This window comes from Lissotriton vulgaris, chromosome 2_1 (genome assembly GCF_964263255.1).
Source record: "Lissotriton vulgaris chromosome 2_1, aLisVul1.2, whole genome shotgun sequence".
NCBI lineage: Eukaryota > Metazoa > Chordata > Amphibia > Caudata > Salamandridae > Lissotriton > Lissotriton vulgaris.
This window is the reverse complement of record NC_141687.1, coordinates 1,433,167,174-1,433,195,123: the sequence shown is the minus strand read 5'-3', so window position 1 is coordinate 1,433,195,123 and position 27,950 is coordinate 1,433,167,174. Positions and strand designations below refer to the sequence as shown.

General features: G+C 46.0%; 1 protein-coding gene across 2 annotated transcripts in view; it reads left to right on the top strand.

Annotated features, from left to right (window-relative positions):
• The window catches only part of ACVR2A (activin A receptor type 2A), a 294,834-nt gene that overhangs the window by 81,501 nt on the left and 185,383 nt on the right, over positions 1-27,950 (top strand). For both annotated transcript variants that reach the window (XM_086957266.1, XM_086957265.1), the window contains exons 2-4: positions 2,966-3,173; positions 4,937-5,046; positions 27,572-27,726. In XM_086957266.1, the coding sequence (XP_086813392.1) occupies positions 2,966-3,173; positions 4,937-5,046; positions 27,572-27,726 (473 nt within the window). The remainder of the gene's footprint in view (positions 1-2,965; positions 3,174-4,936; positions 5,047-27,571; positions 27,727-27,950) is intronic.

The following is a 27,950-nucleotide window of genomic DNA, read 5'->3' as shown; positions in this document are numbered from 1 at the left end:
TAACATTTGGGGAACACTTCAAAAAAGTGAATCTGAATTCTAAAACGATGTGTGTATCCACGGTCTGTTTGCTGAAAGCCCTGCTTTGTTAAACCAGATTTTGGTGTGGGCACAGGAACTGCCTAAAATTGTATATTCGTGTTAGATGTTGGGGGACACTAGGATTACATAGTATACTTGACTCCCCCCCCCCACCTCCACCCCCCTCCCCAAGTCCTCAAAGCCCAAGTTTAGTGTGGCCGAAGACATAGACAATCTAAAAAATCTAAAAAACAAATGCCCAAATAGGCAAGGGTTGGCCATGGGAACCATCCCTCAAGAGCATTCCCACCCACAAGCTTTGCTAGGCATAAGTGTGGCATGCACCCACTACAGAACACTCCTGGACCTGTGAAAGGTCAGAAGAGGACTGACCTGTTGACTGAGACATGTGAAGGGCTTAAAAGACTAGACTCTCTGTTGTACCTGTGACAAAGACGTGGACCGAGCTACAAGAGGTATTTTCCTGCAACTGGGCCTGGACTGGACCGTTCTGTCAGCCTATGCCTTGCCACCATGTGTGGCCCCAAGTGAAATCTCTGAGGACCTCGATGAGGGGGGGGGGGGGGGGGGGGGGGCTTTAGAAGTAAGTCGACTCCTGTGGGTGGATTGTGACTTAAAGAAATATTAGAAGGTAAAATCTCTGACATGGACACACCTGGTCGGAGCATCTGAACCGCGCATCTTCGAGGTCAGTTTCAAATGCTGCCCCATACGGGCAGAGTAAAATTTTATTGTATGCCCTGTGGATTCTCATGTCATGGTAGCTTCTTGTGCATCTATCTCTCTGTAAATGCATCATTTATGATGGGTGCTTGTATCCAGTGTATGCCAGTGCATCGCTCTCCTATAATTCCTGGGTGGACCCTCTTACCTTTTCACATCTTTTACCTGTGCACATGCTTAGGCTCACTCCTATTGCTCTAGGACTAACTACTTTACCAGGCTTTTCTCAGCGAGTCCCTCCTCTGTAGCTCCAGGTTCACCTTAAACTTTTTACTGTGCCAATATTTTTTTTCTCTGCATGCCTTTTGGATACCAGTTTATGTTCCAGGATAATTGACTGGCTGTATACAGTGCATGATTGACAGTCAATTCAATTAATTTTATTATGATTTGGTGATTTGGAATTCAATGGAATCCAACATAAAATACAAAATAAAACAGTATTTCATACAGGTCAATGAATAAAAACACAACAAATCACAACTTCAATTTTCCTAAATTACACCCAATGGTACATAATCACTTTTTCTTCATTAAACTCTTCACTACGGTGGACGGAAAAAATCAGTTTCTAAAACACGAAAGTTAAAACTTCAATTTTCCTAAATTACATCTTCCAGAGGTAAGTAATCTATTTTCCTTAATATATACGTCACTTCGGTAGACAATAGAAACCTCTTAGAGTACACTTGCGGGCAATAACACTTATTATCCGATAGGAAACACTTTTGGCTATCACCCTAGTTTAATAAATGACTCTACATTTGGGCGGCTAATAGTTAAAAAAAGTACAGTTATCATCAAATATACACATATCTATTTATAAATACAGTTAAACTTTTTTAAGGAGATGAACATGGAATAGTAATAGCAGCAAATATTTTACAAAGTACTAACTAAAGTGCTAATGCATTAAATAAAGTGCAAGTGCGCTAGATACCCTATTCCAGGACCTTCCTTACAAGTGACTAACTAGCAGCTTGTTTATAAGGAGATATACGTGGTAAATTGACTATCCTGCAAATATGCTACAACGCAATAAGGGTTAAATGTTGATTATCATCTTTAGCAACAGATGAATGTGCCTAAAGTGTTTAAGAAAGTGCTAATACATGAGATAATTTCACACAATACTTTGGAAGACCTACGGCTCACCCAAGCCCATTAATTTTTTAATAAACATTTAAAAATTCTTTAAAAAAGCGAAAAAATTTAAAGCACATCAGTTCTGATGGGGGGAGCAAAAGAAAGTTGCGGGCCTGTTCTGCTGTTGCGATTTTATACTGTAAAAATCCATACCTTCGGTTTTTGCGATGTATTAAGTGAAGTGTGCTGGACACACAATCAAGACATGATTAAGATCTTGTATACCGCCATTGCCATTGCAGTCATTCAACTGCCTCTTCCGTGGGAATTTATAGGGAATCTGCCAAACTGGTTATATATACAATGCATGATGTGGACTTCTCCTTCAGCCCTCTTGGGTGAATTGAGTGATCCGCTCAGTTAAATAAAAAAAATTGTGAATTGCATGTGTTCTGTTTGTCTCCTATCATTACACACCAAGACGCAGGGACCTCAGACAGGGTAACAGACCACTCCGACCACTTGTGCATGATGCCAAATATCGGTCTTCCATAGGCCCAACTGTGCAAATCATCGCTCCTCCACACAAGCTTTCTACCACGGCAACATGTGTAGCCTGTCTACTAATGTGCTTCAGCGCGTCATCAAGGGTTTGAAGCACTGTAGAAATGCAGTTTAAATAAAATGGTTGCCTTTTAGACATATGGCATAATAGTTATTTTCTTCATCCACCCCGTAATCACTTGCTGTACCTATATACCTGATTGTTGGTCTACTGTATGCAATTCCTGGTTAAGTTGTATATGTATGTGGGCGTGTTTCCAAGAACATGTTGTTCCTGTTTGCTATCTGTATTTTTAGGTGTGGTCTTAGTAGGGTTTACTCACTCCTTCCTGCGTGCTCTAAAAGGAGGCCAGTCCTTTTCTCTGTTTTCTTTTCCAACCTTTAGAGAAAGTATTAATTACTCTCTATCTGAATTAAATGAGCCAGCTTATATTGTTGTATATATAACTGAAGTAAAACGGAAATTGTGTCAAATAACAGTTATATTGCTGGACCAGAGAAACCTTGTCATTGTTTAATTTAACCTTTGAAATACCTTTCATTTATGCAGGAGCCATACTGGGGAGGTCGGAAACTCAGAAGTGCATGTTCTACAACTCACACTGGGAAAAGGACAAGACAAATCGCAGCGGCATTGAAACCTGTCATGGTGATAAAGACAAAAAGCAGCACTGTTTTGCTACATGGAAGAATATTTCTGGGACAATTGAAATAGTGAAACAAGGGTGCTGGTTGGATGATGTTAACTGCCATGATAGGTAAGTTTTTTTTTTCCCCCAGTCTTGATCTTTGTTGCCCTTAGATTTACAATGAAATGCACCTCTGTTCATTTGACCAGTTGCAGTTTGCATGTCCGTGCTAGATTAGGAGTATTAAATTTCGTGCAGCCTTCTGTGCCTATCGGATAGATTATATTTGGGGTGGAACCACCCTTCTAATCGCTACAGGTAGAATTCTGCCTGTAGGCCTTCATCTAATGTGGTGCTATAACCAACATTGGAGGCCCTTACCTTGGTGGAAGCAGAGAAGACTAGACTTTTACTTTTTCTTTTTGAGCTTCAGTTCAGAGCTACCTCATACAGTATCAGATGCAGAATAGGACTAATAATTTCACTTCTCCCCTCAGAGAACAAGATCCATAGAAAAACCACATACTGTTATGGTTGTATATACCATACAACGTAACCAACACGTCTTACATTATCAGAGTTAAAGGAGAAAAGCAGCATGAGCCAATGCCTTGCTTTGCCATGCTTTGAAAAGCTTGCTCTCTACTGCCAGTTTGTGCAGTAATAAATCTACTTCAGACCAGCCCCTCTTCCGAGGTCATTGGCTTGAAATACTGTTTTATTCACAGCAGGAGTCAGGCAGACATAGTGCATTTACTGTTTTCAACCCCACTAGTACCCTGCACCCCTTTCCCATGTTTTAATATCCCGCTCCCCCTACAGTTTTCACACTTGAGCCATAAATGTCCTTTTCTGTAGGTGCCACCACGCAAGAAGTTATCATAAGACTTGCCTTTCGCTCTCTGTGCCCTCAGCTCAGTCTGAAAGGGCTCCTGATATGCCAGAACGCTTACTTGAACAATAAGCCATTGGCACCCAACAAGATGAAAGTAAAAGGCCTCTCCTCCATGCGTTGTTGTAGCCTGACTCATTACAGCGATTGAAGACCTCATTGCCCTGAACCGCTAGGACTGCTACTTGCTCTAACATGGAAGAAAAAGACTATATATATCCACAAAGTCACTCCTCTAATTGACCATGGGGTTACCTTGACAAGACTCCTCAAATCGCAGTCTAGCCAACTGGTCTGACCATGTGATCCACACCCTCACTCATTAAGAGTGATTACCCCTACTCCTGCTGTTGATAAGAATGACTAATGGCTTCTTTTTTGTTGAATATATTATCAAAACAAGACTCAGAAAACACAGATCATTGAGATTTCAGGGCAACAGATTCCCTGTGAAAATATCCATGACCTGCTTGTATTCCACTCACCTTTTGTAAAATATTGTTAAGGAAGGCTTGCGGGTTGCTGTTCTTTTTAAAAAACGGTTGTTGGAAGTAAATTGGCCAGCATGTTTTGTGTACTAATCTCAAATTAGGAGGTCCAGAATTGGTCATTTTGGGTCCAAATAAAATGACATAACCAACAAACTACAATTCTAAATAATCTTTATCTCAAGGGTTATTCAGAATGTTCTTCCAATTCTTTCCTGTCTCTCAAAACCACTCCTAAACAAAATTCACCCAAAATATTGGGCATGAATGCACAAACAAAAGTAGAGTTCGGTGATCATCATTGATTACTAACAACCCATGCTACCCCTTACTTAAGTCGATGCAATAATCTACAGTGCACTAACTACTCTGCATTATGTACACAGAAATTCCCGTTGTAATATTTTCCTTAAGCACAAAGAAACCTAAATCATATATCTTCTTCCAAGGAAGTGAAACGTTTAGTTTTGCTGAACGTTTTCGGTGACAATTTGTCTTCCTTATGTTTTTAGGAATGAATGTATAGAAAAAAAAGAAAGCCCTGAAGTGTTTTTCTGCTGCTGTGAAGGAGACACATGTAATAAAATGTTCCTGTATGAGCCAGAAATGGAAGTAACGCAACGTAAGTTCTTTGAAAGGTTGTGCCTTAAGATGCATGTTTTCATGTAATTAGTCTTGCATTTTTTGCATGTTTCCTACATTGGCGAGTGTGAGCATATAATGGTGAAGTATGTTTTTTGCAGTGACCTGAAATGTAACCTCAGAAGAATGACATCGGCAGAGGATGCACCCATGTCTGCAGACAATGAGTTATGAGTACTTTAGGCGAGAATATATACTATTTTAACTGTATTTGTTATATTGCAACATTTCTTGCTGCAGACTTCATCTCACAATGAAGTAAGCAAATGTGGTTTTAAATTAAAGAAAAATTTTGCCTTTTTTTTATATTTTCACTTTTTCTAATTTGGTGATCTGCAAATATATAATTGTTGTCGCCTAAGTTGTCTTTTATTGCTCAATATGTTATGTTTTTGTTTCTTACTGAGCTCACTGGCGTTCTCTTGCTTAGTCAACCTATCTGAGACGGGCAGATATGTAAAAGGACCAAGAACCAGTGTAGCAGAAAGGCAATCCTTAGAAAATGTGTAACAACCAGCCGGATGAGAATGTATTTACGATATTTAAAGATACCGAATTTAGCTGTGCAAGCATTTTGAAGTTAAACACGTAATAACTGGTCAGAAAATTAAGAATAATATGTAAGACAATAAAATGCTCTTTTATTAAAAAAGAAAAATGTCTGTATTCGGTAGGACAGGGCCCAAATTGTCTACAGAATTAAAAGGCAAAGTCAGGAAACCTTCAAAAATATGAATTCTTATGGGTGAAGTATGCTTTTTGAAGGGCACGTTGTCGGAGTACTTTATGAACGTGCAGTATGTGTGAATCCCAGGAAACCTCTTCAGAAAAATGTGGCTATCAAGCTGGTGCTAAATGTAGATGGAGAGGCAGACCCCTTGGTGACTAACCAAGACAAGAGAAGGTATTTTTCTAGGCCAGTGTTCGATTCAGGGTCCACTTTTAGCAGCCTTCTTGGTCCTTTCTTCTTACCTAAAGTTGCTAAACTTCTTCATCTTCAGCAGGTCGAACCCTGCAATGTCTGTCAAAGCAGCATTTAACTTTTTCTCTCCTGTTTTGAAGAGTTTGGAAGCTAGCTGGGGCAAAATGTTCCAACTAGAAGAAGGTGCCTCATCAATAAAAAAGCTTAACTGGTTTGCCAGATTCTTTTCCATTATGTATTTTGTTCAGCACTGAAATTGCAGACTGGGCGATTAGATCAGGTTAAGGCAATTAAAAAACATCATTTTTGCAGTGTTTCAGGCTTGTTCCTAACAAACCTAATCTGCTTGGAAAAGTGTTTCGCTTGTGATTACCTACTAATGTTCTAGGACCAAGCCTTTCACAGTTAATCCCCACAGCTCACCAGTTTGTGGTATCTTGTGGCTCAGAGTTGATCTTGTTACTCCCTGGAAATTTTGCAGTGGAGCAGATATAGATACTACCCCTGCATGCAGTCTTCAGACCCTTTCTTTATGGGCCGTATGATGCGGATCCGGAAGTCAACTCTTCTTTTTCATCATTGTTTAGTGAACTTTTTGCGAGATTATATTTTCTCAAAAAGTATTGTGCAAGGAAACTGTTCCCCCTCAAGTGAATGTAGGATTGAAAGCATCCAAGGACTGTTGCATACAGATATCTGTGACAGACCCCCCAAGAGATATGTCGTTGATGTTTGAGTTCTGGGCATGACTCCGTCGTATGAGGAGTTTGCCCTCATGAACCTGAAGGCTATTCCGCACCGTTGAGTGAAACTGCATAGCCGAACACCAAAGGAAACCTTGCAAGTTTCATTCCATTTCAAAGTCGAAAGCTCAGACTCTCTTCCAAAGACCATTCTTGCAGCAGATCATAGTCGTAGGCAAAATCTTTAAGTCCAGGTCTAAGCTGGAATGGAAACAGAAGAATGCCAAGCGGGACTTGCTCCATCCCACCCCCTTCTCTCTCTAAAGAAGTCGCAAGGGTGTTTACATTTCACCTGATCTCACTGTAGATCTAGAGAAGAACAGATTCGGAAAAGGGCTTGGTTGCACCCTGAATTCCTCAGATGATCGGTGACGTTGCGAGCGATAGAGACCTTCAGGGAAGCCATGTTGGGCATCTTTAACACACCTCTGCTTACCTCTGAGCACCTTATAGCCCAAGGGGCCTCTAATTAGGTTACCATTGGCAGATCCATCCATCTGTGCCCCTCAAATCCACTTCGGGTTCTGTGCAGGCATTGGTACCAACTTCCATTCCAGTGCCAAAATCTGCGCCAGTACCTTAAAGATCAACACTGGTATTGACGCCGTCAGTGCCAGAGTAGGATGCTCTACTGATTTCAGTGACTGACTAAGCCTAAATCGTCTGTTTCGACAGAGTTCAGGTCTCAACTTCTCATTGACATGCCAAGTCCTCATTCAGTCTGATTCTGACGGAACACTACCCAAGCAGTGTAGCTATCCTGTGGTGCACCACTAGCTTTTAATTTCAGATTCTGCCTTGAGTTTTGCACCATTTGGCGATGACAATGCTGATGATGGGGATGTGTTATCCCCTACACTACCATGACAGTTTGGATATGGTCTTGCAGGAGGCCAATGGGCTTGATACATCCTCTGATACTGTGTTGATTTCTCCCTTTGGGCCTCCCACAGAAGACTGTGCTTCCTTCACTGTGGTCATTAGACATGTAGCGGCGGTCTGCTACTTACCTCTGTGAAGGTCAAAACTAATTTCCTTACAGAGGTCCTGCAACCGGGGCAAGCTTCTTCTGAGCCCTTGTTGCCCTTTAATGAAGCCCTGACTGATGCATAGATGGGCACATGGACAACGCCTTGTTCATGCCCACTGGTGAACTGGCAGTTTGCCAGATGACACATGCCTGTGTCAGGGGACCCTGGTTTCCTGATTTGGCATCCCACTTCAAAGAGTCTGGTCGTTCAAGCCTCTTCCAGCAAGGTGAATCCCAACTCTTTCCTTGCGATCATACAACCCTGCCCCCCTTTCCCCTAACATGATAGAGTAGAAAAGGATTGAGTAATTCATCATACAAATGTTCTCAGCGTCCAGCTTAGCCTTAAAATCCGTTAATGGCAGTTGTTTGCCTGGCCAATATACCTGCGCCCTTCGACATGTCAGTGAGACCTTGCTGGCAGAACCTGAAGATGTGCGGCCTAAGTCATCCAGGAGGGCCAGGATGCCGCTACATACGTAATGTGTGCTGGCCTGGACACTACCAATTGCTTAGGCTGAGCACACTGGAGTAGTGTGGTCCTCTGTGATTTATTTGTGTATTTCCAGTCCTTCCTTATGAATATACCCTTTGACAGGTCTCACCTGTTTTGTCAAAAAGTGGATTCTTCCAACAAACACTTAAAAGAAATAGAGCCACAGCACATTCCTAGGGCTTTTCAGTTTCTTAGAGGCATTTCCCTCCTTAGTGTTGTCTGTTTAGGGATCCTACAAAAGGCTGGCATCCATCACTTTTGTGCATACATCATTGCAACTGGCATCCCCAGCTGTGGATCCTGTGCTCACTGTGCCATTGAAGCGAAGCTAAACCTGACTGAAAAGCCCCAATTTGGGCAAAACAAAGTTTTGATGTAATCTATCAAAACCTCTGGAGGAATTGTTCGATCCAGCCTCCTACAGAGTGAGCAAGAGCCAATGAGGTAAAGTTAAAGCAGCTTGGAGAATGCAGCTGGTGGGGCTAAGAGGACTGGTGTCCCTGCTGACCAGGCTATCTGCCTGATCCCTACCCTGAGAGACTGGGGTACTTGCGTTAATGGGGTGGGAAGGGGGTCTGGCATTGTCTATATGCCAGTTTGTACATATAAATACATGGGTTTCCTTCATAACCACTTTTCATTTGATTTGAATATATTAATTGTTGTATGGTTGTTTGTCAACAATTTTTTTTTATATCACCCGCAGCTCAGTTGTTGACCCTGGATTTGCTGTCCCTTCTTGCTGCACCCCTGTGCTCTCACCCTTCTTGCGCCCCTTCTTGTCATCCCCCCCTCCCTCCGTGAACCTCGCCGCTTCTCCCGTCGTCTTTTTCCTGCCGTTTTTTCTCCGGCCGCTGAGCCCCTGCGGCCCCACCCCCTTCTCTCCTATTGGCCGCCCTGCTCCCACCTCCCAGCTGCTCCTCCCTCCCTCTGCCTCTCATATGGAGGCCGCGACCTCCTCGACACAACCTCGCCGGATGGCACCTTCCTCTCGGAAACCTGGATGAACGCCTCCTCCGCCACCGACATCGCCATAGCCATCCCGGACAGCTAAAAGATCACCCGGAGGGACAGCATCAACCAAGCCGGAGGAGGCATCGCCATTGTCTACAGGAACACCATCCGCATCACGACCAACTCTGACGGCGCCCTCACCCCCGCCCAACACCTTCACTTCCAGATGCACACCAACCCCAAGACCACCCTCAGAGGGACTCTCATCTACAGACCCCCTGGACCACGCACACAATTCAGCGAAGCCATCGCAGACTTTATCAGCCCACACGCCCTCGCCTCCGCTGACTACATCCTCTTAGGGGACCTGAACTTCCACCTGGAAAACAATGAAAACAACACCACCACCCTGCTGGACAACCTAGCCAACCTCGGACTCAAGCAACTGGCGAACACCCCCACCCACTACGCCGGTCACACGCTTTACCCAGTCTTCTCCTCCAGCAACCACGTCTCCTTCAGCTACTCCACCGGACTTCACTTGACCGATCACAGCTGCGTCCACTTCAACTTCAGTAAAACCACGACTCACCACCACCCGCAACAGGTTCCCCGAAGACACTGGAGCAAGATCACTGCAGACCAGCTCACCACGTCCCTAAGCCAAAACCCACCTACCAACACCACGGACACAAACGACGCAGCCCGCAACCTCACACAGTGGATCACCGACTGCGCCAATCAATGCCGTTGCACCACTGAAGACCCCGCCAAGCAATCCCGGCAGCAAGAAAGCCTCATGGTTCACCGACTACCTCAAAGACTCAAAGAAATCCTGCTGCACCCTCGAGAAAGCCTGGCACCACGAACAGTCGACAGGAAACATGACCGCCCTCAAGAACGCCACCTGCAAACACAACCAGCTGATCCGCACCACCAAAAGAACATCATTCAGAGAATGACTGGACAATAACACCCACAACAGCAAGGAACTCTTCAGCATCGTCAAAGAGCTCTCCAACCACAGCGCCAGCAATGACATCACGCCAAGGCAAGACATCTGCGACTCACTCGCCACGTTCTTCCACCGCAAGATCGCCGATATACACGACAGCTTCGGCGCCCAGACCACGCACTCAACCACCGAACCAACGCCCCCCCCCCCCCTCCACCATCCTCCGCGCCTGGACCCCCGTCAACACCGAAGACACCACCCACGTGATGAACACCATCCACTCTGGCTCCCCAGCTGACCCCTGCCCACACCACATCTTCAACAAGGCCGACTCCATCATCGCACCCAATCTCCGGAACATCATTAACTCCTTCGCGTCCGCCACCTTTCCGGAGAGCTGGAAGCACGCAGAGATCAGCGCCCTCCGGAAGAAACCCACCGCCGACCCCACGGACCTGAAGAACTTCTGCCCCATTCTCGCTCCTCCCCTTTCCTGCAAAAGTCATCGAGAAGACAGTCAACATACAGCTGACCACTTTCCTCGAAATGAATGGCTCCCTCGACTCGTCGCAGTCCGGTTTTCGAGCGATCCACAGCACCAAAACCGCGCTCATCGCAGCAACCGATGACATCAGGACCATGCTTGACAACGGGGAAACTGCTGCCCTCATCCTCCTCGACCTATCAGCCGCATTCGATACAGTCTGCCACCGCACCCTAACGACCCGCCTCCACCATGTCGGGATCCAAGCCCTAGCTGTACGTCTTTCCTTGGGAGACGATCCAAGGTATAGAGAATATCTGGCGTGATTTGGAGACGCTTATGGTCTTTGGACGTGTTTTGGATTATTATCATCGTTCGGATCCGAAAACGCGATTAAGCCACGTAACGTGGACACCAGGTTTTTCGCAGATATGGAGAATTGCCAAATGATATGCTTGGTGTGATACACAATAGCGAAGACTAATTTGGAAAATAGGCTGGGATTGTATACCGGGTTTGAATGCGGTAAAGTACTGCTTGTTTTGTTTGCCCATTGTCCTGATGAGGCCTGAAACTGCCTGACAGGCCGAAACGCGTCGACAGTTTATTATTGATTTCGACACACTTTGTTTGATTTGGAAACAATATGGGATATATTCCCTAGGAGTTGGACTGACTTGAGAAGCCATAAAAACATTGAGTTGTGCTTCATCTACTCCCAGATACAATTGTGGTGTTCGAAGAAGGAATTAAGATTATAAGAGACATTACCGTTTTTTCCTTATTTGCAAACTATTGGGCTTCAGACATAACCCATGGATTAAGGGTCAACGTTTGTATAACTTTATTTGTTATTTATTTTTTCTACCTGTATGTCTTGTTAAAAATTGCTCGATTCAAGAGAATAAACATCATGTGATTTATTGATGTGTATGATTATAATACTACAAAATAACTTTTGAAAAGACTACTAAAAGAGTACTAGATATCACTGATGTGTTTTGTGTTTCTTTCAGATAATTAGCCGTAAGATGAACATAAAAATAGAACAGTTGATTTAGTCATTTACAAATGTGTATGGTGGAGATAAATAATTGATGGTATCTTTCTCCATAAATAAGTATGTCTAAATTGATACCATTGGCATCACTTGTATTTTGCTAGGTTTTTTTTTGGGATCCAAGAAGAGGCCCTGGACTGGATCACCTCCTTCCTCTACGACAGAACTCAAAGAGTCCGTCTCCCGCCCTTCCGCGCCGCGGCCACCAAGATCTGCGGCGCACCCCAAGGCTCCTCGCTCAGCCTACCCTCTTCAATGTCTACATGAGCCCCCTCGCGGCCATCGCAGGCAAACACGGCCTCAACATCATCTCCTACGCAGACGACACCCAGCTGATCCTCTCCCTCACCAACGACCCCGCCACCGCCAAAGCAAGATTCCAGGAAGGAATGAAGGACGTCACGGAATGGATGAAGCTCAGCCGTCTGAAACTGAATTCAGGCAAGACGGAGGTCCTCATCCTCGGACCATCTCCTTCCGCCTGGGACGACTCCTGGTGGCCCCCGGCTCTGGGCACCGCCCCCAAGCCCACAGACCACGCAAACCTGGGAGTCATCCTTGACTCCTCCCTCACGATGACCAAGCAAGTAAACGCAGTTACTTCTTCCTGCTTCAACACCCTTCGCATGCTCCGTAAGATCTTCCGCTGGATCACCACCAGAACCAGGAAGGCTGTCACCCAGGCCCTGGTTACCAGCCGACTGGACTACGGGAACGCCCTCTACGCTGGAACCACAGTCAAACTACAGAAAAGACTTCAGCGCATACAGAACGCATCGGCACAACTCATCCTGGACATCCCCTGGCACAGCCACATCTCTTCCCACCTAAGAGACCTGCACTGGCTCCCCGTAAACAAGAGGATCACGTTCAGGCTCCGTACCCACGCACACAAAGCTCTCTACGACATGGGCCCGAATACCTCAACAACCGCCTCAAGTTCTACTCGCCTACACCCCAGTTCCTCTCCGCCAGCCTCGCCCTCGTCCCCGTCCCACGGATCCGCAGAACCACCACCGGAGGAAGATCCTTGCCCCAGTATTGGAACTTTCATAGATTCCCATGCTTTGTATCATTCCCCGTCGTCGGAATGGGAGCCTCGGTAAATAGAAAATACCATAGTAGTAAGCACAAAGTGAAAAAATAGGCCTAGGCCTCATCTCATTTTGTAGCTTATCCACCTCTTTTTGTAAAAGAGACCAAAATTCTGCAGTAGCCAATCAGAGCAGCCTCACCCCATAGAACCTTCCTGAGAGAAGCTCAGAGCCTTAGATTTTCTACCGCACGTTGTGCAAGGGAGTCTCCATTGAGCTCTGCTCAGTTTTCTTCAGTTTTCTTGTTATTTCTTCAACTACTTGGATATTTTTTCATCATGTCTGAGAAGAAAGCCCTTTTTAGAGCCTGTGCCACCTGCTCCAAAAAGAGGTTGTTTGTCGAGGACAAACAGGAGGATTGTATTTACTGCCTGTATCCGGACCATAAACCAACAGGCTGTCCGATTTGCAGGTCCTTCTCAGCTAAGACCCTGAGGGACAGGGAAGGACGTCTCCTCACATGGCTTCAAAAGATGAAGGACCGGAAGGATATTCTCTCTTCAGACAGTGAGGGCTCCTCGTCGATGGTGTCGTCCAGGAAATCTCTGAAGAGGGGTAGGTCCCCCCCTTCTGCTTCAGACGAGTCCCGTCACAAGGCCTTACCAGGGACCTCTGATAGGTCTGACAGGCCTGCTGCCCAAAAATCTCCTCACCACGGTGAAAAGGAGAGGCAGGGTAAGCCTGAGGAACAACAGTCCTCAAAGAAGGTGAGAAAGTCTTCAACAATCTCTTCACCTCCCTCTGAGAAGGATCGATGGGTCAAGAAGCCTTCAACTCCTGTTCAGGAGGTCGCTTCAGACAAGAGGCAGAGGTCGTCGACGATCAGACTGTCAGGTACGTCGTCGACGAGTGGTAAAAAGGACAATTCTGGCAAGGTTGCCTCGTCGACGGGCTCGTCGACGACGCCTACACCGTCGACTGTTTTCAAGGCTCCAGATTCCTGTTCGTCGTCGACGAGAGTGACCATTTCCACGTCGACGACGATGACTACAAAGCTGGCGTCGACGGCGGTGTCGAGGACGACTTCGACGACGACTATGTCGACGACGCCGGTCACCATGCTGCTGACTACGAGCTCGTCGACGATCCCGTCGACGATACCACCATCGTCGACGATGAGTTTCACCTCGTCGACGACGCAGCCCCCGATGACGAGGACAGTGTCTACGTCTGCACCATCGTCGACGCAGACCCTTAAGAGTGTGCCGTCGACGACGGAATTTCCTGAAAAACATGTTTTTTCGCATAAAAGAAGGCAGATAACGCCAGAGATGACGTTTCCTCGCCAGGTTCAGAAATTACCACCTAGCCTACTGTTGGAGGACGACTCTGATGAAGAGACTTTTAGTGAGTTTGGGCAAGCCTATAGCCCATCTGACCTCCAGGTTAAGGTTCAAGATGTTAGCTCTGAGGAAGAGCAGATGGAACGACAGCACTATGTTCCAGAACATTATTATGCGGAGGAGCGCACTACTACCAGGCACATGCCTTCACAGCAGCCTATGCGTCAGGCACCTGAGGGGATGGTGGCAATACCGTCCACTTTAGTTGCGGATTTGCAACTTATGTTACAGGACTACCGACAACGTTTTCCTGCTCCTCCAGAAACCCAACAAGTGCGCCCCCCCAACACCTCCGCCTCAGACTTTACGACCTGGGGCAGACCATTCTCTACCTCCAAGGGAGCGTGCCACTGCACCGGAAGTGCGCCCGTAAGAGGTGGTGCAGGTGCGGGATACTGATGATGACGCTGCTTCTTCAGATGCAGACCAACAAGCGGATCCTGATCAAGATCAACAGGCGCCGTGGAATACTACTGATCCTATAGATCCGGACAACACAGATCCGGATAACAATACTTCACCTCCAGCGGACGTTGGAGGGTTTCATAACCTTATGGACAGGGCATCCAAAAGATTTGGTCTCCCAGTGACCACAGTTCAATCGGATTGCTTCTTGTATGACTTTAAAGAACCATTCAGAAAATCAGTGAGATCCATACCGATCATTGAGCATGTCTGGTCTGAGGGCTTGAAGGCTATGCATAATCCAGCCACAGTCCTCCCGGTGCTACCAAGGCTGGAAAAGAAGTACAAGGCACCTGATGGCAGTCCAGCATGTTTGCTTGGCCAACCGAAACCGGGCTCAGTCATTTCTCAGGCCGCCCAGAGCAAATCTAAGAATCCTTCTACGCCACTGACTACACCGCCCGATAAGGAGGGCAGGCGCCTAGACAATGTAGGCAAAAGATTTTCAGCTATGGCCAGTCTTCTGGTTAGAGCAGCCAATGCTTTAGCGATTCTGGGACGCTATGATCGGCAAATGTGGTGCGACCTTGCTCCATTTGTAGAAGAGCTACAGGATTCTTCTAAAGAGGAGGTGAAGAAGATTTTGCTCGAAGGGGAACGAGCTTCCTCGGAGGTCATTGATGTGGCAATGGATATAGCTACCACAGCATTCCGAGCACTTGCCGGCTCGGCGGTTCTGCGACGCCAAGGGTGGTTGAAGGCCACATGGTTCAGGCAGGAGGTGCAAAATAAGATCTTGGATCTACCATACGACGGTGAGATGCTGTTTGGCAAGCACGTCGATGAGGCCCTGCAAGGCATCAAAAAGGACACGGACACAGCTAAATCCTTAGGTACATTGCAGTATCGTAAAGTGCCTTTCAGGGGGGCTAGAGGTAGAGGTTTTTCTTCTTATCGTGGAGGAAATCAAAATCGCTACTCTTCTGGATCACAGTCTAGCCAGACGTATAAGCCTCAATACTCTCAAAGGGGTTCTTTCTCTCGCCAGCAGCCTAAAGGACGTCAGGGGCAGCAAAGGAGTGACAACTCCAGGAAACAATAGCGGCCAGGTGGCTCTTTCCACTGTTCCTGTTCCCTCATTCACATCAGTGGGGGGCAGGATTGCCCATTGCCTAAACAACTGGATGATCATTACATCGGATCAGTGGGTCCTACAGATTGTCAGAGAAGGACACACATTGGAGTTTCAAAACCTTCCTCCAACAAGAGCGCCGGATGCCTACCCTCCTAAACATCTCAGGCTCCTTCATCTCGAAGCCCACCAACTTTTCACCAAGGGGGCCGTAGAGCCTGTACCCCTTTCGCAGAAGGGGAAAGGGTTCTATTCCAGGTTCTTCCTGGTTCGGAAGACAAAGGACAAGTGGCGTCCAATTTTAGATCTACGGCGGCTCAACACTTATCTCGTGAAGTTGTCCTTCAGGATGGTCACTCTTCAGGACATCCTTCGTCTACTCAATCCAGGGGATTATATGGCGACCCTAGATTTGGAGGACGCCTACTTCCACGTTCCAATTCATCCAGCTCACAGGCAATATCTTCGATTTACAGTGGGCAAGAGCCACTTTCAATTCAAAGTACTGCCATTTGGTCTCCGGTCCGCCCCGCGGATCTTCACAAAGATTCTAGCTCCGGTGGCAGCTTTTCTCAGGAAGCAAGCTATTCAAGTGTTTCCATACCTGGACGATTGGCTGCTAAAGGCTCCATCTGTTCTAGAAGCGTCCAATGCAGTCCGGACATGCAAAGATCTGTTCGAGCGACTAGGTCTTCGACTCAACAGGGAGAAATCGGTTCTATGCCCATCCAAGTCAGCAAGGTTCCTAGGAGCCATCCTGAACACAGACAGTTGCTTAGCCCTTCCATCGGAGGAACGCCAGACCAAACTAATGTGTTCAGCTCGTCTTCTCCAATCTCGAAAGACACTGACAGTTCGCAGGTACAAATCGCTTCTCGGATCGATTTCATGTTGCATACCTTTGGTTCCGCACTGCAGGCTCAGGATGCGTCCACTACAAGAGCAATTGGACAGACAGTGGCGGCAAGTCACAGGATCCTTCGACGACAAGATTGTCGTTACCAAGGAAATGAGAAAAGCAGGCAGCTGGTGGCTGCTGAAAGACAATCTGGCCAAGGGTTTATCGTTCCGACTTCCACCATCTCCCCTTATTGTAACAACAGATGCTTCCATGGAAGGATGGGGAGCGGTCCTCCAGGAGCTAAAGGTCAGCGGGCATTGGAGCCCAGTTCAAAGCAAGTTCCATATCAACCTCCTGGAACTTCTCGCTATCCGTTTGGCTCTACAAGCCTTTCTTCCGAGGATTCACAACCGTGCAGTGCTGGTTCGTACGGACAACACCACAGCCATGCACTACGTAAACAAACAGGGTGGAACAAGATCCTCCACCCTCTCCAAGGAAGCCCAGACACTGTGGAATTGGTTAATCCAGAACAATGTCTCCCTCTCAGCGGAACATCTAGCGGGGACACTCAATGTCAGGGCGGACGCTTTGAGTCGTCAGAGAACAGTCTCTCACGAGTGGGAACTGGATCAGACCGTTCTGGAGGAACTCTTTGCACGATGGGGGACACCATCCATCGACCTGTTTGCGACTCCCCGGAACGCCAAATGCCTGTCCTTCACAAGCAGGGTTCACCATCGGGAATCCTTGGGGAATGCGCTTTTGATTGCCTGGTCAGGCGCCTTTGTTTACGCCTTTCCTCCCATTCCACTGATTCCGAGGTTGATCAGCAAACTCAAGGTGGAACCGTGCAGGATGATTCTGATCGCTCCAGCATGGCCCAGACAAGTTTGGTACTCGGAACTTCTTCTCCTCTCCCAGGACCAGCCAGTTCTCCTGCATCCTGTTCCAACTTTGCTAACAATGTCTCACGGTCAGGTTCTACATCCGGACTTGAAGTCACTGCGATTGACAGCGTGGCTCCTGAGTTCAGAGAGTTCCAGGGTTTAGATCTCTCAAGTGAATGTAGAGACATTCTGGCTCAGGCTCGAGCCCCTAGTACCAACAAGACCTATCGTGCTAAATGGAAGAGATTCTGTGTTTGGTGCCAGAAGGAAGGTTTACACCCATATACTTCTTCTCCGCATAAACTCTTGCCTTACATACTTTCACTGGCAAAATCTGGATTGGCTCCATCTTCTGTAAAAGTCCATCTGGCAGCCATCTCTAGATTCAGACGTTCATCTTCAGGTCCTTCCCTATGGTCAGCGAGAATTGTCAAACAGTTCCTGAAGGGTTTATTCAGGGTTTTTCCTCCGGTCCGGCCGCCACCTCCGGCCTGGCATTTGAACCTAGTTTTGTCATCTCTCATGAAAGCCCCTTTTGAACCTGTTCATAAGTCTGACCTTAAGTTTCTTTCCTGGAAACTGGCTCTTCTCTTGGCCCTGACTTCGGCTCGCAGAGTAAGTGAGCTCCAAGCTTTCACGATTGAGGAACCATTTCTCCAGTTTAAGAATAATGTGCTGATTCTACGGACGAATCCTAAGTTTATCCCGAAGGTACCTTCGGAATTCCACCTAAATGAGCCGGTGGTCTTGAAACCATTCTTTCCAAAGCCTTCTACTCCCGCGGAAAGAACCTTGCACTCTCTGGACATTCACAGATGCCTGAAATTCTACCTGGAGCGAACAAAGCATTTCAGAAAATCTTCTCAGCTCTTTGTTTCCTTCAGTGCTCCACGCAAAGGTTGTCCAGTTTCTAAAGCTTGTATTTCCCGTTGGATTTCCAGTGCTATACAATTTTGTCACCATGCGGCTGGGAAACCTCTGCAGCGAGCAGTTCGTGCTCATTCTACCAGATCAATGGCTTCATCTGCGGCTTTATTCGCAGGAGTCCCTATCAAGGACATTTGCAGGGCGGCAACGTGGAGCAGTGTCCACACCTTCACCCGCCACTACTGTTTGGATTCTTCTGTGAAGGAGGATGCAGCAGTGGGCCAAGCAGTTCTGAGGAATCTTTTCCAATAAGTCGGTGAGCTTTCCTTTCTATCCCGCCTCCCTATTGCATATTTTGTATAACTGCATTATTGTCATATTTTATGATCCTATGTGTTCTGCTGTTCTTATCAGTCATGTGTAACAGTTTCAGGTTCATATATGGCAAAATATGCTTTTCTGTTTACTGCTGGTTACTCTGATACAAAGCATGGGAATCTATGAAAGTTCCAATACTGGGGCAAGAAAACAAGTTACTTACCTGTAACTTTGGTTCCCCAGTATTGGTAACTTTCATAGATTCCCATGCGCCCACCCACCTCCCCTGGGAAAGCTCAGTCTTCTGGTCTTGGTGGATAGCTGTTCACAACGGCTACGAAAATCTGAGGCTCTGAGCTTCTCTCAGGAAGGTTCTATGGGGTGAGGCTGCTCTGATTGGCTACTGCAGAATTTTGGTCTCTTTTACAAAAAGAGGTGGATAAGCTACAAAATGAGATGAGGCCTAGGCCTATTTTTTCACTTTGTGCTTACTACTATGGTATTTTCTATTTACCGAGGCTCCCATTCCGACGACGGGGAATGATACAAAGCATGGGAATCTATGAAAGATACCAATACTGGGGAACCAAAGTTACAGGTAAGTAACTTGTTTTCTTCTCCTACCTGGCTGCCAAGACGTGGAACTCCCTCCCCACACACCTACGTCTGACCCAGGACCATATCTCCTTCAGGAAGCAACTCAAGACCTGTCTGTTCAAGCAGAAGCATTTAGCAGTCTTTTGATGCAAACAAACTTGAAAAGCTTTCTAGATTCGGGTTACTTATCCCTCAACAGTCTTTGATTTGAGGGAAGTAAAATTAAGTGCACACTAAGTAGAAGCCTTGAGGTTTTAGATATATGTGAATATATGTCATGGCCAATAAAATGCACTCTATAAAGCATCATTTGAATATTGACCATGAACACTTCAAATCGGACACCCAGCATTTGGAGGAGCTTCCCTGTTCAGCAGAGCAGTATTGTTCAGAATAATAACTCTACCAGGATTTATTATTCTCAAAAACGATAAACTACGGCTGCTTTAAGAATGCAGAGGCAGTCTTTCAAATCTTACTGTAGAATGCAGATGTACCTTGAATATCACTGTAGAGGGGAATCTGACTAAGGGCTAGCCCTATCTCCTATTAGATGGTATTACTCAGCCTTACATTTTTTGGTCTTGAACGAATGAATATATGCACCCATCACTGATTGCAGGTGTGGTCAATATTTGCAGACACCTCACATCAGTGATCCAAGAATAGAAAGCATTTTCTCTGACTGACATGTGAGCTGTCATTTATTATAGACACTGCCCACCGATGTCCCCTGCTCCCTCTTGGCTTGGTGCAATGATTTTTACACAATGTAGCGAACCTAAAGAGCTGTAGTGTATGGGACCGAATAGTGGTATGTGTGGGTCGACTGACCTTTAACAGTTACAAGAATTTGAATGGCCAGGAAAGCTGCCAAGTAAATGCGATTTAAGCTTGTGTTGTATACCTCTTGAGGGCGATGAGTTTTGAAGCTATCCATCCGGGATATAGACTCTTTATCATCGTGCTGCGAATCACACTGATTTCCCAAATGTATAGCAAAATAACGCCATACATGATTAATGTCTTCCAGGGTTGAAAAAGAGAAAGGATATAGAGGCAATACACTGTGCAGATTGGGTGGAGAGCTGTTTTTTCTCAGAGAAGAATTAAGAATCCGCTTTTGGCTGGTATAATACAAGAGGTTGCCTGTCCTGTAGTTGCACCCTAAGGTGCGAAATGGGGAGGGTTCAAGCCAACACACATCTGAGTGGCTGCAATATTCTGGGGTCTCTCCCACTTACGGTTTTGTCACCAGTGTATAGTTCTCTAATTCTATACTTGAAGCCTTAAGGGGAGTAGGGAGGGTTTCTGTCAAAATGGAAGGGAGGACAATGACACTAGGAATATCAGAAAATTAACCCCACCACCCTGGGAACCAAGAACTTCATACACAGTGATGGAGGCTGTTAGTTTTTTTAAAAATAAAGTTTGGGGCCTATGCATCTAATACATTGACCATGTTTTATCAAGGTATGGTTGAATGGAATGTATGTTCCTATAGCTGTTGAAATTTGGATGATTTGTTGATCCAGTTTATCATCCAAATTCTTAGTTTTCATACAATTAAACAGTAAAAACCTTTTTTCTTTTTAACACCATTAGAAAGTTTGGTTTAATATCTGTGTGTTGAAAGGAAAGATGATGGCTTCCCGACTGTGGATAATTCACCCCATGTATCCAACACCACTTTGGGGCCTAACCTAACGTATACAGAAATGGTGATAGCTGATTTAGCTATCCAACTTTGTCCTTCCTATCATCACTTGAGCCATGTGCCACCAGTGCACTTTTATCTATAAAAAAAAATTAAGTGGAATGTTTGAACATACCATCCTTTCCCCCTGCTGAAGGAGATACATTAAATCTCGGATAATCCCGTGTGCCATCATTTTCCAAACCTATTTAGATTTTTTTGCAGGGTACTGTTGCTGTAATGGCTTAGGATGCATAGAACTCATAACAAATAATGTTAATCTTGACAGCATTTAAATTGCTAAGCCCCTCCCGCACGTCCAAACTCTCCTACAATTAATAAAGAGAGCTGGCACCCTCTATATCAGTTGGCCGTTTATTGAGGACTTTGTTTTCCCAAATATTTCACGTAGGTACCAGTCAAGAAATGTTTTCCCCAGAACCATTCCGGAGCAAAGCTAAGAATGGAAAAATTATTATTGGATTTTCTCAAGTTTTTCAAGCTACGAGTGCTCCTAAAAAGATAATACTCCACATGAGTGCTGGCAGTGATCATAGAGGACACTAATACATTTAAAGGCAGTATTTGCAAACAATGCTAGTTTGTTCTTTGTGATCATAAAGGGTTTACTCTTAATATAGTAAAATCCTGGTATTTTACTCTAGGTGTTCTTTGTCTAATGTAAAATGGAGCACACAGCCTTGCCCAGTGCCGACATGAGGCGAAAAGGGTCTCAAGGTAGTGTTGACATTTTAGAAAATGGGCAGTAGTAGTTTGCAAAAATCCAAACTAACAGGTCTGTCCCGAAGCCATTTTTCCTGTGTTAGTCCAGACTGGGAATTGTGGGCTTCGTCTGATGCATAAACATAATCTGTTGTCCCGTATTAGACTAAAGAATTTTTTGTGATTTAGAACAGTTTTGCATTGCCCTGTACAAAGCCCACTGTGACATGGTACACAATGGGTATTTAGACCGAATAAAGAAGAAATCAAATTTTCTAAAACCACAAAAATTTGAATTTTGCTAAGAAATTAGAATCCGCTATTTCAGAGTTTGTATTTTCTAAAACTGGTAACATCAGGTCCAGCATCCCATCAAAAATCCAGGAAAGCTTGTTTAAATTATGAATGCTTGTAACGGGAACAAAACGGTGCCTGCTACTTTTTTGGGGGGACAATAGGATGGAAGTTGTGGACCATGGCCTATTTTTTTCAAAATGTCTTCAGCTATATATTTTTTTCTTCTAAATCCTGAGATCAAGTTAAAATGTGACTATGATTGTTGCCTTCGTCTGGCTGAGTTGGTGTAAAGTGATGTTCTAAAACAGACCGCAAGATTATACCATGCCTGCTCCATTCGTTATTTCTGTGGGTTCCTCATTTAAGGATATTAACCATGTGGTGTCGGGAGCAGAGAGTCCTTGGAGAAGGCCAGGGCAAATGGAATGAATACATAAAAGGCAGTAGGCCAAATTACCCCCCACCCCTCCCCCCACACACCCCCTTCCCCATCCCCTAAACTTCATTGTGCACAGTACACCTAGATTCTTTCTTGTCCGTGTAGATGTTTATTGATCTGACACTGTGTGGCTGGCCAGTGAACCTGCCTGCGTATCAATGATGCTAAACACCTGCCTGGATTATGCATATGCTTTAAACACAACTTCCTGAGGTCTCACCCTCAAATCCCCTTTGTCGACACCTACTTCTCACCAGTCAATGGATCCCTTAACATCGATATCATCTACCACACCTCACGCAGAGCCCAATGGAGAGAAACGTTCCGCACCCTTCTCACTGTCTCCACCACCAGGAAATCCGCTCACTGCTTAACTCTCTCCATCACACCTTCTCAACTCTTCCTAGGCAGAACCACTATCACTATCTACAATAACGGGATTGTCCTAATTCAATCCACAGACAGGAACCTGGAACTACTAGACAACCTGTTCCCCACTTTCAAAGAGAACCTCTCCAACCATCGGACCTCCACTCACATCCCCGCCAGTATTATCACCCCAGACCTCACAGTCCCCACCGACAACTCTTGTTACTTAGCTCAGCACCAGAACGACATGCACCTCACTTCCTCCCCCAACACACCAGTCACTCACCCACCTGCTACAACCACCCCACACTCCACAGTCACAGACATAAATAACCTCCCATCACACTCTAGACGACCCCACACTCCCACCCCGGTGACCCCCTCTCATAATTCTCCCACCCATCCTCTCCCCTCTGACACCATAGACCCCGCCCACAACCCCTCTAACCTAGTTCAGCACCTGATCGACACACATAGCGACAAATCCCACACCCTGTCCCCCCCCCTCTCTCAGCCCCCACTTCCACACGCTAACTAATCATGCAGAGCTCACCACATCTACCATCTTAACTCCCCCGCCCCACGACAGGGCCATCTCCAACCTCAACTCCCCCCCCACTCTCAGCCCTCACTTCCCTTCAGGCTCCCCTCTCACCACCATCATACACTCCACTTCCACCCCGCTCTCTCCGCCTGCCATGAACCCCCGCCTCCACGCCTCCAACCTCCTCCATACTCCATCCACTCCCATTGCCCCCGTACCCTCTCTCCCTAACACCAACCCGCACGACGACAACACGGAGCCCTGCATGAACACTAACTCTCCCCCTCACCCGCACGCTAAGTCCCTGGTCATCCACCCATCTATGACTTCCACCCTCAGCACTAATACTCATCCCATGCTAGACGAGATTATGTCCTTCCTCCTACAACTCAAAGAAGAAATTCACACCATCAAGGAAGACATGCACACCATCAAAGAGTTGCTCACCTCACCCCCTAGATTCGCCTCACGCACCACCGCCCCCCCTCTCGACCTGCTACCCTCTCGTCCCGACGACGCTCCTAAGCTACGTCCCTCACATCGGACCGCGATCCAGGCCCACATTCGCAACAAGCATAACAGCCGCACTCACTGGACCGCGATCCCCGCCCACAATCGCAACAACCGCCCCCGTCGTACATGCAACCCTCTCTCGGACCTCGACACCCTCTCCCTCCTCCGCTCCTACGACCAGGCTCCCCTAAACCTCACAACTGCCTCGCACTTCCCCATCCCCACAATACACTCAAATCCCCGTAGATCCTCCACTCTCAACAACAGAACATCCGTCCCAAATAACCTTAGAAAAGTCCCCCTCTCTCTAGTACCCTCATCCTCTCCAGACACACCCCGTCTCAAATGCACTCTCCTAAACTGCAGATCGGCTTCTAAACACTCCTCCGACATCGCTGATCTCATCCTAAGACTGGACCTTGACCGTATCATCCTGACTGAAACATGGTTAACCGAATCCTCTACACCTATAATGGACATTCTGGTTCCCCCTAACTACCACATCATTAGGCTTGACAGGTCTGGCAAGATAGGTGGCGGAATCGCATGCATATACAGGAACAGCCTTTCTGTTCTGACCGTTTCCGTGCCACCCCTAACCTCCCCAACTTCCTACGAATTCATCTGCCTCGATATCATCAGTGATGGAAAACCAATATGCTCTCCGTGGCATTTACCACCCTCCCAGAGACCACCTCATCTTCGCCCAACAAATGATGGACCTGATTTCAACCAACGCAGGACGACAGCTCACCCAAATATACCTGGGTGACTTCAACCTCCATTGGAACGATCTTAACGATGCAGTGGTAAATAGTCTTAAAAGCTTCCTCAGCGCACTGGACCTCACACAATTGTGTAACAGCCCGACCCACGAGAAAGGCTCTATCCTCGACCTTATCATCGCCAAAGAGACTATTCAACCCTGTGACTGGTCAGACCATCATATTGTTACATTTCACATCAATGAAAAAGTCAAACTCAACTCGGTTCAACCCACCAGAACTAAAGTCTGGAAAAGAGACCTGAAAAAACCCAACCCATCATCCTTACCCCCGAACAGTCGCAACCTCCTACTCCCCCCTACTGGCGTTACAGATGTCCAATCCCTGACTGACCACTATCTTAGCGCCGTGACCTCAATAATTAATGAGGCTGCTCCCATGCAGCTAAAAAGAGTCTCCGCTAAAATCTCCAACCCATGGTACGACGGGAGACTCAATGAAGATAGACGAGCCATGAGATTGGCAGAGCGCACCTGGAGGACAGCTCCCTCTGCACTACACCTGAAAACCAAAGAGAAACGCCTACTTCAGGAAAATAAAGCGATCAAAAGCAAACTTCTTCAGCCTCCAGCTCGACCAAGCAAAAAATCGCCCTAGAAAACTCTGAGTTAATCAGAACACAAGCCAAGGAACAACCCCAACCTCTCAGTACCTTGCACGAAGCACCCTCCTGTGAAGAATTCGCCACTTTCTTTACCCAAAAAACTGACAACATAAAGAATGATCTCCGCGATGACGCAAGACTCCTCAACACACTCAACTGCATAACACCCACCGAACCTAAAAACAATGCAACATGGTCAACCTTTGAAACCTACTCCGAAGAAGAAATAGGCACATTGCTCAACACCTTGAAACCTTCCAATCACCTCACGGATCCCCTCCCTGCTAACGCTGTCCAAGATTTCATCCCACTGCTCCTTCCTCTATGGACTAAAATCATCAACAGCTCGCTCCAAGAAGGAACCATCCCTGACTCCCTCAAAGTTGGACAAGTCACACCTTTGCTAAAGAAACCTACTGCCGACCCGTCCGACCTAAACAACTACCGTCCCATTACCAATATTCCCACTCTCGCCAAATTACTGGAAAAATGCGTTCAACTACAACTGACTAAACACATCGACCTGTTTGATCTCCTCAACCCGCATCAATCAGGCTTCCGGGCAGGACACAGCACTGAAACTGCTATGACTCACATAATTGACGACGCCCTTCAAATCCTAGATCAAGGTGATACCTGCCTCCTCATCCTGCTTGATCTCTCTTCGGCATTCGACACTGTCAAACACGAGAAATTACTCGATCTTCTGAGCACAAGAATGGGTCTTTCTGGGACTGTTCTCAAGTGGTTCACCTCCTTTTTACACAACAGGTCGCAGAAATTAAAGAGTAACAACTTGATGTCCTCTCCAATACCTGTGTCGTTAGGCGTCCCCCAAGGATCTTCCCTATCACCAACCCTGTTCAACCTAGTTATGGAACCTCTCACCACCTTGCTTCAAGCATCCAATGTACTTTTTCACATGTACGCAGATGACACCCAACTATATCTTAAATTACAATCCCCCAACAACATTTTACTACTGAACTCTACGATTAGAAGCACCCAATCCTGGCTTGCTGATAATCATCTCAAACTCAATGCTCTGAAAACAGAATTCCTGCTGATCGCACCTCCTGCGAAGATCCCCATCACGCAAACCTGGCTCAAACAGTTAACGGCACTCAATGTCCAACCCATCATAGTGGACTAAGCGAAATCTTTAGGCATAACCCTCGACTCCAACCTTAACATGCAGCAGCATATCGGCAAAGCCACTAAGGGAGCGAACTTCCAAATCAATACATTGAGGAAACTTAAACCCTTCCTACCAGCCAAAGACTTCCAAACTGCAGTACAAGCTTTAGTAATCCCACGGATTGAATACGGCAGCACCGCCCTCTGCGGTCTCCCGCTAACCAGCACTGCACCCCTAAGAGCCTCTCTAAACGCTGCAGCCAGACTCATCACTGGATCAAAAAAACACTCGCACATCACACCTGATCTGAAAATGCTGGACTGGCTGCCTTTTGAAGCCAGAATACATTTGAAAATCGCCTGCATGACACACAAGGCTCTACATCTGAGCTCGCCCGGCTACCTCACTCAGAAGCTGTCAATCTCTGGCGGCTCTAGAAACACTAGAGGCACAGACAATCTTCTACTAAAACCTCGAAGATTCCGGAAGGTAAAAACCTATAAACGCTCTTTCTCAGGAATGGCACCCAGGATCTGGAACTCACTCCCTCCTGAAACCAGGCTCATCTCCTCCTTCACACTCTTTAAGAAAGAAGTAAAAGCTATTTTTATGGCCAAATACACTTGACCTATTAGCCTGGATCTGGAAAGACCCTACTCTGACCTGTATTACTTTGTTCGATCTCTATGTCTATGTATTTCACCTTGAGCCATTTTGTGTTGGAGTAACACCGCGATTATGTATTTCACCTGAATTATTGTCGCTACTAACTATCTACGCACACATTTAATTCGCTGTTCGAACTCTATGAATATGTATCTTACCTGTATGATTGATGCCACTGACTATCTGTGCACACATTTAACTGTTATACTTGCACTATTGTTTGCCGTACCACTTATGTGTAACCCCACTTTCTTGCTGGCATTGTATGATTGATGCCACTGACTATCTATGCACACATTTAACTGTTATACTTGTACTATTGTTTGCTGTACCACTTATGTGTAACCCCACTTTCTTGCTGGCATTCCCAGCCGTGTAAAGCGCTCTGATATCTGCAAAGATCCTGTTCGCGCTATATAAAACTTTCAAAATAAATAAATAAAATAAATAAATAAATAAATATGGTGAAGGTCCACCATCTCCAGCTCTGTTTCTTGCTTTTGTGCAACAGCAATATACCCATCAATTAGTAACTATCTCTAGTGTTGTTTTTTTTATATTTGCAGAGTAAGACCTGACTTATATCTATTTTTTCTACAGCCACATCAAATCCTGTTGCACCAAAACCACCTTTATTCAACACTCTTCTTTACTCATTGGTGCCTATCATGGTAATTGCAGTGATCGTACTTTTTTCATTTTGGATGTACAGGCATCACAAGCTGGCATACCCTCCTGTACTTGTACCAACGCAGGTAAGTTTCCTTACAAATAATGAATCTTTTGCTGTATGTTATATACATTTACCAAATTGTAATGGTGAGATTCATAGTTACAAAGATGTTCCGTATCGCTGCCCATAGTGTTTTCATAGAGTATTTTCCCTTAAATCATTTATGAATGTCCTCTATTTCTGTAGTATTAGTTTGTTTTTGGCCACAGATGTTATGTTAGTATGAATTTGTAGAGCGCACGTTCA